Below are 12805 nucleotides of genomic sequence, written 5' to 3'. Positions count from 1 at the left end.
AATTTTAGTATTCTTTGGTACATGCTTCTCTAGTCTGTTGAAATGTACAAGAATCTGTCCTACAATCATTTTTTCAGATGATTCTTGGCTTCATGTAGTCAGTTTATTCCTGGTATTCTGCATCTGAAATTCTATCTTGTGGTTGCATTGTACATATTGAGCTGATGGTCGTACTTCTGTTCTGTGATTTTTGTGAAAATAAATCTTCGGCTTAGGCTTCTGATACTTTCTCTTTTGGTCAAAACATGAAATCCACTCTTCACAAGGATTTTTCTCAATTTTTCCAAATTCTGAATCTTGAAGAAAAATGTTTAAAACAATGATAGGGTTTTTATATTGTTGTTTTTGAACACATGCCATTTCATTTTTCCAGACAGCTGTGCTTGTGACATGAGCCCATTTGCTGGCCAGTGGATAATGCCTGAGTGGAAAAGAGATAGATGAGTGGTACACCAGTAAAGATTTCTGCCAGACTGGGACTCTGTGAAATGCCACAGAACTATGGACTGGCACTTGTTCTCTATTTATTTGCTTGTGGGAAATGTAGGAAGTTCTAACCACAAAGTAGAAAGTTCTAGGTTAGAAAATTATATTCCATGTAGCAGTATTCTTGTAGAAATTTGTATTAGTGTAAATTATATCATTCTGATAACACAGAAGGTTTAGCTTTACAACACTGGATACCAATACACCTCAAGCACTGTAAATTCAGGTGGCCTGAGTTAAACTTTTCTTTGATGGACACTCTTGACATTTGGGAATATAGGATTCAGTTCCAATTCAGAGTCCATTTTTTTTCTGTCACCCCTCCCCTGAATTGGTACCTTTGTCTTTGTTTAGTTGCTGAATCTGCAGCACATAATGTTTCTTCATGAATACAGATAAGCATTTGCCTGTGGAGCTGATGTCAATACAGCTTTCTCATGAATCAGCCACTAGAGTACTGCTGGGCAGCTGATTCAACTGTACCCTTTCCCCGGGGCGCAAATGGTCTCTGCTGCCATATGCTTGCTCCACAGCAGCCTCAGGGGCCAATATTTCAGAGTCTGCTTTTGCAACCTGGATTATCATTGCTGGCATTATAGGCTTCACCCTACCAAACAAAGCAAGCAGATCATCAAAACTGCAAGATTATACCAGCCGTTTAATCTTTTCACAACAGAAAGTTAGAAATGGAAGAATTTCTGCTGTAAGCAGCCGGGGCTACTTTATTATTTATTTATTTTTATTTTTACATATTATACCTGAGCATAACCTGAAACTTTCATTGAAATCAACAAGCCTTTTAGTACTTTTTCCACTTGAAAATATAGCATACAATGATCATCCAATCTTACTGTCTTTGCCTAGGAACCTCACAGAATGAATGCTGAGGAAATAGTCAATTGATTAGAGACAAGCAGTCTTCCCAAAAGTCCTGAACAAAACAACAGCTGTTTCCGAAATCTCTCACAAATATCAATTAATATTTCATAGTGAAGGTGGTATCTAAAGGGAGAATAAAAAGTAATATGAAAAGAAACCATAACTTTTGAATATAAGACGTATTTTACCCTTCTACTGTTGTCTGTGATGTTAGAGGCTATATTCTAATCCTAACAAACAGCCACCCAGGGGAATTTATAAGGGAATATCTGTAGGCTCTTTAATGGCACCATTTTATAAGTTGTAGCAAGAACAAACTGCCAGCCTTAAAACTGAAAGAAGAGTGCCCTTTCTTATTAGATTTGTGTGAGCTAAATCCAAGAAGTAAGTAATATCAGCAAGGATAATTGCTAAAGGATTATCTATATCACTGGATCTAAGTATGTATTTCCTATGTAAAACATTTTTTCCAAAAATCATGTGGAAAAGGCAACGTCATAGTTCCTAACACAATTAGCTTATGTACAAAAAATCGTAAAATACGCAGTTTATTAGATTTCACAGTCATGCTTCCTATAGTCCTCATTATACAGCTGTAAAATGTTGAAGGTTGCCAGCTTGCTCCATTGTCTGTAGGCTGTACAAAAAGCATTTTTCTCCTATGCATAGCAATCACCTTTCATACTTCTACACTTACACATTTGCATACAATATATCTTTCCCATTTGCCTCGCATGATAAAAGTCCTTAAAATGGCACATGAGCAATCCAAAGACAGAGATGTCTTACATGTTGTATGGTATTCTGTTGTTCAGAGGTTTTTACTTATACACATGTTGCACATTAATATTTTTAAAACATTTAATTAACTTTTCTAAACCATCTATTAAATTGTATTAAGATAGATGTAACATTTAGAAGAAAGAAACAACTCAGATTCTTCTCCTGATTATGGAGCTAATCCTGACTTTGTTTTCCCCATATGTATGAAAAGATAAAAGTTTTCCTAGTGGGAATTGTTCCTTGCATTTTCCTGCATGGTATTCCATACTTTGTCATAGTGGTTATTTCCTGCTGTTGACCAAGATGCTCCTGTTTGATTCTTTCAGTTCCCTTCTTCAAGCCAGGTTGGTGAGGTGTTAAAACTTCTGTTTTAGTCTCTCTCTTCTTTTGGGCAGTATCTGCCGTTTTCTATAGGTCTGTAATGTACTGACTTCTCAAATCTCTCTCTTTTTTGTGAGTTACATACTAGTGCTTCTATGTTATATATATATATTAAAAAAAAAAAAAAAAAAAAAAAAAAAGTAAAACAAATAAATAATACTTTCTTACTTGAATCTTTTAGATTATTTTTTAATTTCTCATGAAATATATCAAATGCAATTTATTTCAGAAAGTGCATATGTCTATATAAGTATATAAGTGCACATAGGTTTGTATATAGGGAGAATAATGTAAATGACAAGTCCTGCAAGATCTCCGCTTGCATGTTAGTGTGAGAGCTTACTTGACTGAAGTTCCTGGAAGGTTGGTATGACCTATTTTGAGTACATATGTATAAGAGAGTAATCATACAACTCAAATTTAGGCATTCACTTTAGCTGGCTAGTGTAATTTGGATTCCCCTCTGGTCAACCAAGAAAGAAAGAGCAGTTCTTTCCTCCTCCCTTGGACAGATACCTTGTTGCACTAGGCTTCTGCTCTAATTTAGCCAGTTGAGCCTAAACTGAATAGTATGAATAAAGCTCTTTTCCTCCTCCCTTTACCTTAATCATCATAAACAAGATCATGACAGCATCACAGTATTTCACTACTTAGAGTCAAATAAATCACAGCCGGGAAAGACAAATTACCCTATTAGTTAATCTTCCTGTCTTTCTAGGGTTTTCCCTTAGAATACATTATCTAGCATCCTGTGCAATAAAGTGAACTCTTCAGTGAGGAGGATTCTGTTATTTCCCTTGGGGAGCTATTCCTCCTTGTACAATTTCTCATTGTAAGGAAGCTTTTGTTGTTGTTTTCCTCTTTGCAGAAGATTAAGTGAATTCTTGTATCTATCTATGTATTTATATGGTTCTTATCACACACATATCAATATTACACCTGTAAACTACATAAATTTTCCTTCTCATTTCTCCCTCTAGGAGTAGATGTGTAGAGCATTCTACTGTAGATAGAACAGAACAGATCCTTGCTTCCTTTCTCTCAAGCATGTCAAGCTTATGTTGCCTGTTTTTTGCTAGTGAACCATTCTGGCCCATAACTCTACTCGTTGCCAATGCTCAGGGTGCCTCTTCCTCCTCCATTAAGTTTCCATCACTGTAAGGTGTCCACTGGACACTGGAAAAGCTGGAAAACCTTTCTATTTTTCACATACTTTCTTTTAAGTGTGGGAAGATCTCCTGAAAAACCCTCTGTCATTTGTTCTCAGAGCAATCCTTAAAGCTCTTCCGTGATGCCCATATCCTATAGGCACCGTGGATAAGCTGAGAGCAGGCATGTCAGGCAGCAGCACCACTGCGTGCTCACAACATTGCTTCCCGGCATGATTTCCAGCATCTTGCCATCTCCTCATCTCTCTTCAGTTGTCTGTGTTTGTCTTTGCTGGTACTTGGTTCACAGAATCTTTTGGAAGAGTACTTGTATTGTGAGATTTGATACATGTATTGGGCCTTTAGAGCTTTGAAACTGCTAACAGTAATATAAGCACATTGAAGGACTGATACAGGAGGGAATAAAATAACATATGATCTTCAAAAGAGCCCTAAAACACTCATACAACATACCCACATATACGTATGTTTACATAGTCTGTGCTTCAAATATATACCTGCATACACATCAAGCTATGCAATTTAAAATACCAGTCATAATATTATGTGTGTGTGTATTTTGCATATGTTAACAAGTTCTGAAGCACATTACACAGGTTTCTATTCCATATATATTTTGTTTGTTTGGCTACTGAAAATTCTAATTGATAGATTTTGTGTTTAAGAAATGTCCTCATGCAGAAATAGGATGATGAAGCTTAAAACTATGTTTTAGTATTAAAAAAAATCAGCCATAGTGAAAAACAAGTAAGAATGACTTTCTCCAGCTTTGAGGCAGTAATAATGAGGCAGTAATAATTTACATGTCAAGAAGTTATACAGGTTTTTATGAGATTATTGCAGTTTTATTCAATAAAAAATAGTTACCATGACAACAACTGTCATGCTACCTGTGAGATTATAGCAAAGAAGGACAGTGAAGAAAAGGCTTCATTTTGGAAAGAATGCTTATCTGACCTGCTGAATACAAACAATGCTTTGCTTTGACCACTTCTGACTGCATAGCTGCTATCAGCCAAACTCAAAATCTAGCTAGAGATTTTGAAGCACAGTGATCCTCTTAGAAAAACAAAACAGTTGGTAAATAATGGTAGGTCTTTTTCATGCAAATATACTCTTAATGCCCTGTCAGATTTGTAATCAGATCTCCTAAATGAAATGGAGATTTCAGCCTGTCAAGATCTGAGAAAGAAAGAAAGAGTGAAGGAGACTAAAATGGACCACAGAAAAGCAAAGAAAATAGAAGTCCTATGGAAAATGAGAAAACATAGTCCTACAAACTTGCATCATGGTCACATTTTTTATTTTTACCAGCTATTGCAATCTTTCAACAAAATGGTTGCTTCATTGAATATGGATTCATGTAAATTTTTGTCACTGACTATGTGTTACATCCTCTAAACATACAACTTTGATTTCTTTTCAGTACACACATTTCACTGCCATACCAAAAAATCTTTGCTTTCCTACTCCCTGTGGCAGCATATGCATTTTTCTTTCTGACTAATATGCAGAATCTGTACCCTGACTTGCACATAAAAACACAGCCAAAACAATGGAAGAGCATTAGCTGAGCACACACATCTTATTTTTATGAAGGCTTTTAATCTTAGTTTGCCAGGAAACACAGGCTTTCTTACCTAACCATATAAAAATACCTTTATTGTTAATTGTGGCTCTGATTGCTAGCCTGTTGCAAAGAGAAACTCTGAAATCTGACACTAACAGAGTAAAACAATCAGCAATGGTTAATGGCTAAATCGCATTAGAAATATTCATTAATTAAAATCTGTTGAATCTCTTTGCAGTCCATATTTAATCACAGGGTCATTAGCATTGCAAAAGTGTACCTCAGAAGAAAATGCAGAAAAATTTTTAACTGAACATCTTAAAATTTGCCTCATCTATCTAAAAAATGGGTTTGTTTTACATAAGGCAATATTAAGTGCAAAAAGAAAAAAAAAAAAAAAAGAAACAGTAATTATGCTGTTGGACCAGATTATATAAGACTGGTATATTATTGTAATTAGGGCAACAGTAACTTGGACTATAATAGTGGCTTTCTTGTAAAAATGGCACCATTTCAAATTTATAGTCTCTAGCTAAATGAGTTTGTTGTAGCATTGACGAAGAAACAAACACAAGCCAAATGCAGTCAAAATTAAACAGAAACAGAAACCTTAGCTGTTTATTTGCTGGGTTGAACCCAGAACATTATCTTTCAAAGAGCATTTACTACATAAAAGCTTTTTCCTGGATTGATACTGCTTTTTGAATGCTAAATTTTTATCTTTAAAACTTTAAGCATATTATGCATGTAAAAAATATTTATATACATGTGGTTTATAACTACAGTGTCTGTAGTGCAGTAAAATCCTACTTAAATATTGATAATCCAGAACTCTAGTCCAAAGCTTGGAGAGTTCTGCCACATTATGGAGGTTGCCTAAGTAATAGCCGTGGTGGCTGTGAGTTTCTTTTTTCTGCATTACTTTGCACCCTCAGGATTTTATCAGTTCTCCAGATCTTTTGTTCACGCTTAGCTGAAATGGGTTCTGTCCCTCAGGGGAGTGGCACAGGTTACTAATTCTTCTGGACCCTCAGTATCTTGCAGTGGAACCAAAGCAGCACTGAGGCAGCAACATCCTCTGCAGCTGCAGATGGGATTGAGTTTGCTCCTTTATATACTTATTATTGCCAGTGTGAACATATTGATGTGGCATGTTTCACACCTGCAGAAGACTTGAGTTATAGCATAAAACAAAAAAATGAAATTAAAGGTGATAAAATTTAAGCTATGTAAAAGCTTAACTATCTAATTTCTTTAATTTGTGCTTCATGATTGCTTACATTTTTTCTAAACAATTTTCATCAATAAGATCGTTGGGAGCAAATTAGTGAATTTCAGAGACCTCAGAACTGTCTATGATGGTTGGAAATGAAGTGCAGAGGGTGAGAGACTGGCAGTATAAGAAATTGATTCTAGGAGCTGGGAGAGCGCCTATTTTATTTTTCCCTTCTCTTCATTAGTTTTATTAGACAAGATAATAGTCACACTTCTAGTGACCTGGAAAACAGAAACAAGGGCATGCTATTTTTTGCTTCCTTTTGTGCATATAAACAGTGAATGGCAATACTGACTGTTATGTATGTGTTTTTATGTATGTTTAAATTTCAGATAAGCTTGGTGCCGCAGTAAGTGATTAAATTATTTTCTATCACAAGAAAAAAGTCTTGAGAGCAAAGCATCAGGATTGGAAGCAATGCTAGACGCTGATTGCCTGTTTTATTAAGGCGTATTCAACTTTAATGTCTAATGAACACTTGGGATAAAGGATGTGTTTATCAAAGAATCAGCATACCCATTTAAATTTTGAAATCTTGAAATAAATATCTCTAAAAGTCTTCAGGAATTCTCTAGTGAAATAAGAAAAGAATAGATGTTATATATCAAATCTTTCTAAACAAGCAATGTAATTATTTCTGAAGTCCTTTGAAATGAGAGCCAGCTAGGCAAATCAAACACAATCTCAAAGAAGTCAACAGTTTCGCTTCTTTATTTTCCTTTGTGTATAGAGAAGATCATGGAAACAAAACAGAGCAGCCACTTGATAAAACACACTAACAAAAATGTTCACTGTTCTGTGAATGAGCCTTATCTTATTCCAGCCTTGTCCCATTGTATGATGTTCTGCATGAACATCTTCTGCCTTGGTAGGTTACAAAACAAAAATTTAATAATAGCTGCCACTCCCACAGAAACCTAGTACATCACCTGCTGTTTCAGCTTGGATCCAGTTGAAGAGAGCACTGACTTGTATGTTCATATTCAATATCACATATGAGATAGCATCTAATTTATTGTTCCTTTCTTCAAGTGAGGTGTAACTTTGATTCAGCAGCACAAAGTGTGAGAAGGAAGAGGAGGCTAATTTTATTGGCACATCTAGAAAGGGGGAGCATTTTGGTGGGTGCTATAATTCTTTTCCTTTTAAACACGAGAAACATAATTCAGCCCTTAACCTCTCTCCTACTCTCACCCTCTGTAGATATTTTCTATATTGCTAGCCTAGCCTAATTAATGTCATCATTATATTTTTTAAGTCATGCAAAAAAAAAATAAAAAAAATAAAAGGTCGTTGCAGAAAGTTTAACAGAACCTACTGAATTTCATTTGATTTTGCTAATTGCATAATGCTATGTTGCCTAAGAATGAAGAGGGCAATTTCTTTAAAACTTTCTAACATTTTTTTTGGACGGAGTGTAGAGTTTATAACTCTGACTAGGCAATGGACCCCTCATTGGCAGGCACTCATTTCAGAGACAATACAAGTTGTCCTGACACTGTCACTGTGGCCACATCAAACCATTGTTATGGCTGCAAGCCAAGAGAAGAAAAAAGAATCCTTTTTGTTATTGCTTTTCCATGCAGTCACTGTAACTTGGCAAGGTTCTTTCAAATGTGGTTTTGCAAATCTTAAATGCAACATATTATATTGTGTTATTAACCTTGTATTTCATATCCCTTTGATATGATTCCTTTGCAAATGCTCAAAGTCTACACAGATCTATCAGGTAGCTTTAAATGTGTTCTACAAAGAAACAGTAAATGATACAGCTTCTAAAAAGGTTTTTTCCTTTACCCAGAAATTCTGTCTGCTGGCATATAACAACATGAAGGAAAATGTTTTGTTTGTGTTCCACAAATACTGTTGTAGGTTATTATTGTGTATTTTATTGATTATTGTTACTTTCTTTATTTGTTATTATACCTCACAAATTTCTTTAGAATTTCAAGTAAGTGATTTTTTGTTCCTAATTATTTTTGAGTAAGTTATGCAAACTTATAGGAAGAATATAAGTTAATGTATATTCTTTCTATTTAGGCACCTTTGTTACTAAAGTAACAGCTACAGATGCAGATGATCCAGTTTATGGAAATAGTGCCAAGCTGGTTTATAGCATTCTGGAAGGACAGCCTTACTTTTCTATTGAACCACATACAGGTAGGTAACTGAATATGAATCCCTAGGTTATATTTATGCTCTGCCTCTTAAAAATGTTTCATATAATAAACTTAAACAGGGAACATAAGGAGGTGTCTGTCAGCATTACTGAGTTGTAACACATCTCACACGTATCCCATCAGAGCCTGAACATGTGAAAAGACAAAGAAAAATCTGTATTAAAGGTAATGCAAGTAATGGTAACACTAATATTACAGAAGTTACTGAAGCAAAACTGAAGGCAGTGGAAGTGTTGTGTGACTTATAACTGGTTAGGGACTGGAAGACTTAGCCTGAGGAATTTAATGAACATAATATAATTTTCAATATGAGGCTATAGTATTTCCAGTTAAAGAAAGTACAGTTTAGCTTGGGAATTTCAGTGAGCATATTGTGTGTTTTCATTAAAAAAATATTTATTTTTTTTCCTGACTGGATGAATCAAGGAAAGAAAGAACATGATACTGAGTTTTGTTATGAAGTTTTATTAGTGTGCATTTAGGATGACTTTATTTCTCTGTGGTTTTAAAATCTTGAGCGAATAATCTGAAAGGAGTGCCAATAAATCCATTTCCTTGTGTTTGCTATACATATGTCACACTTAGAGAAAATGCATTTGTCTCTGAGAAGTGTTTTTTTAAAGTGATTTGGCATTATTTCTTATGTTCTTTCACCTGTTACTTGAGGTAGATTTTAATCACTGTAAGTCAAGCAGCTGTGATCTCCTAAGGTGAAGAAAACTATAACTAATTTTATAACATACAAAAAAAATCACCTGAATTTATGCAGCCATAAAGGAGTAAATTCCTGTACTCATGCTGATTAACAAGATTATGAAGTAAGTGCTAGGAGAATTATTAAAGGATGTTTTTGATAGATCAAATGTGCAAAGCTTTCTGAACAACAGAAAACTGTCAGACTCTTTAAAGTCTGGAAGCTTGTTAATTCTTTTTAGTGAGATTGCATGGGAAAAATAATTTTCTTTTCCCAGAAATGCCCTAGCTTACAGGGACTTGACATAAATAGTGTAGATCAATAAATGGGATTCATCTATTACGTTATTTTCTTCTGGTTGAAGGAAAACTGTCCTAAGTATGAAAACAATCTCTGGAATGTAATTCAGTATTTGATTTTATGGCAAAGGTAAACTATAGTCCTACAAAAAATAACTTTTTCGGTACAGTGAAAAAAACACACTTATTTCAAAAATAAGTATGCCAAGGGGGTGTTATCAGTGAAGCCCCTTAGTTTATGCTGACTGATTTGTCAAAAGTCACATGGAAATAAAACTCTGAACAGATTCCTGACCATGAAGTATAAAAATATATGATTTTGTTTTCTGTTGTATTACAAATTCTTTTGTGCAGGAATGATTTGTTGTAGCTGTCTCAGTTAGAAGAGGATTAGCTATAGGCTCTTTCTCTGTTTCTGCAAGGGAAAGTTCATAAAGTACTGCTAGTGCTCACCTGTTCCCACCAGCTGAGGTGGCGTATATTCTCCTGCTACACAGAAGATTTTCCAGTTCCTTCACATGAAATGGCCTGAAAAAAATTATTCCAAACCTAAAAAATTGTTTAATTTGACTCAGGTTTATTGTTTGTATTACATTAAAATGTTACGCTTAATCCAATGAAATAACCGTTCATAACCTAGGAAAGTGATTTCCATTACCATGAAAGCCAGAGAAAACTCCAAAGCTTTTTGGTGAACCTGAAAATCATGATTTTTCTCCTGTTTCACCTGCATTAAATTCCCCCTCCTACCTTCATTTCCAGTTATAAATATTCCTTTTAGTAGCAGTTCAGTTACCATGAAAATGACACGTTAGTTTCTAATGGGAATTTAATCATAAAGAATTCAACTGTGGTTTTGCCACAGTCCCTGGATAAGTGGCTTCATATTATGGAGCTGTTTCTGAATGAATAAATGGTTTCTGATTCCCTGTTTTTCTAGATCTATGTTGGGCATCGATTACATTCTTCTCTAAATCATTACAGCTGAACGAGTTTAGGTACTGAGGCCATCCTGTCTGTCTTTGCCATCTATATGTAATGGTCTTCATCTGTAGTATAAATACAGTGCTACTCCTACAGCTAGCCAAAGGATAGTTAAAGCTGGAGAGTATGTGGCTGTCTCTATGGTATTTAAAGGGTTTACACATTTTTTGTAGTGCTTAATGTTTTAAAATGTACAAAATTTATTATGTCTTCATTCACTTAGAGAAAAAGGTATCTACTAGCAATATTAAATGTCAAAATATAGAGAGCCCTTCAGCTCTCTATATGTATGTTATCTCCATGTATCTTATCTAGAATAGATAAGCAACAAACATACATAAAAATCTAGTCATTAAGCAAACCAGACGCAGGTATTCCTGTAGAAAATGCAGCCATATAATGTGCATGGTGAAAAAGACAGCTCTAAAAGGCAGCAACCTTTTGTGGTTCTTCTAAGGAGAAGTATTGATTTCAGAAAAACATAAGTAAGTAAGCAGCACATTTCTTGGTAATACAAAAATTTCAGAGCAAGGGTATGATAATGTTTATTACATACCAGAGAGAGTTTTATGGTTTGTTACATGCAGTCTCAAAATGACGATAGTATTATACTAAGATAGCTACAATTTTGCAGTAGCTTGTGGCACTGAATATTTCACCTTTTAGAGGTAGTGGTGCATAAAACATGCACGCTAGTTTAGCCTCTCTGTAATTTGGACAGTATTGCTGTTACCATGGGCATATAGATTGGAAGGTGTATTTTAACAAAAAATAAAATTTCCAATGCAAACAAAATATTTAAATGTTTGACTGTTTCTTTACATTTATCCAATGTATTTTTTCTCATAGAATCTTGGCCAAGGAAACCCATTACACATCTGTTTGTAGTACACAGGAACCCAGTTAAAATTTCCTTAGGGGAGGATTTTTGGTACTATAGTGAAAGTGTAGAAATTAGAGCATAAGAGTTAGCTAGATTAGTAGCTTGTCCGAAACAAAACAAACCTGAAGGTGACTCTCCAAGCATGGTAGCTGTTTTTTTGTTGTTGTTGTTTTGTTTTGTATGCTTGTCTGTATTGTCTGTAGCTACATTTTCACTGGGCTTACTTTTTATTAGCAGCTTTGGTAAGTGAAAAATCTTTCCAATATATTTGAAACAGAATTGATTCTGGTCATAGATACTGTGTCTAGAACTGTGTCTTCCCTGGAATGGAATCATTATGTTAAGAAACAGACTATGTTAACGTGAGCTACCAAAGAATGTAAATGTTTTCCTTCATTCATGGGAGTGTTTCAAGCATTGAAGCATAGCTACTTCAAGCTTATCAACTATTTTTTCTAGGTGACTGGCCTTTTATTAGATTTATGTAGTAGAAATCAAGACTATATATTTAGATTTTGTGCAGCTACCAAAGATGCTGCCTATAATTTTGTTCATTTGCTGACTCAGTGCATAGATTGTTTTGTGTCACTGTTCTGTTTTAATGGTACAATGAGAGCTCACTGCCAGGAATAATCCAAATCATGCTTTCTGTAGTACTCCAAGCATCATGAAAACAAGGGAACAGAGGTGTAAGATGTCTATGGTGTCCTTCATGCCTGTGGTAGAAAGGGCTGTTACACCCAAGGGCAAATCCAAGGAAGCAGTTTCTTACTCTTCTGCTTTTTATTTCTTACTACTTTGATATTAACTAGGTGTAATTCTTACTGGAATTACTCTTGGTTGAAACTGACATTACTTTCAACCTCCTTATTGAAACAATTCTATAATACTGGGTGCACAGGAAAAAGTTCTGCTAAGTGACCCATAAAACAATAGTTTTCCATTACATTAGATGAAAAATACATATACTACTGCAGTTCTAGTTTGCAAATTCTTCTGTATGAGTTATAGACACATGAAAGAAGGTAATTCAGAAGTTATTTTTCATTCAGACATCTGAATACGGCTTAGGGTAAATGCTTTTTTGATGGCATGCTCTGTTCTGAATATTTTTTCCCTTTCATAGGGAAAAAAAAATCACCTTCATAGGTGAATTTTAATATGACCATAGGTTCATTGGATAGAGAACAACATAAATAATACATTACAAAGATGACAGAA

General features: G+C 34.8%; 1 protein-coding gene across 2 annotated transcripts in view; it reads left to right on the top strand.

Moving 5' to 3' along the window:
* CDH8 (cadherin 8) overlaps positions 1 to 12805 on the top strand; it is a 147746-nt gene that overhangs the window by 61858 nt on the left and 73083 nt on the right. For both annotated transcript variants that reach the window (XM_084533239.1, XM_084533240.1), the window contains exon 5: positions 8585 to 8704. In XM_084533239.1, coding sequence (XP_084389365.1) covers positions 8585 to 8704 — 120 coding nt within the window. The remainder of the gene's footprint in view (positions 1 to 8584; positions 8705 to 12805) is intronic.

This window comes from Aythya ferina, assembly GCF_964211825.1.
Source record: "Aythya ferina genome assembly, chromosome: 12".
NCBI lineage: Eukaryota > Metazoa > Chordata > Aves > Anseriformes > Anatidae > Aythya > Aythya ferina.
The sequence above is the reverse complement of the archived record's forward strand: the minus strand, read 5'-3'. Positions and strand labels throughout refer to the sequence as shown.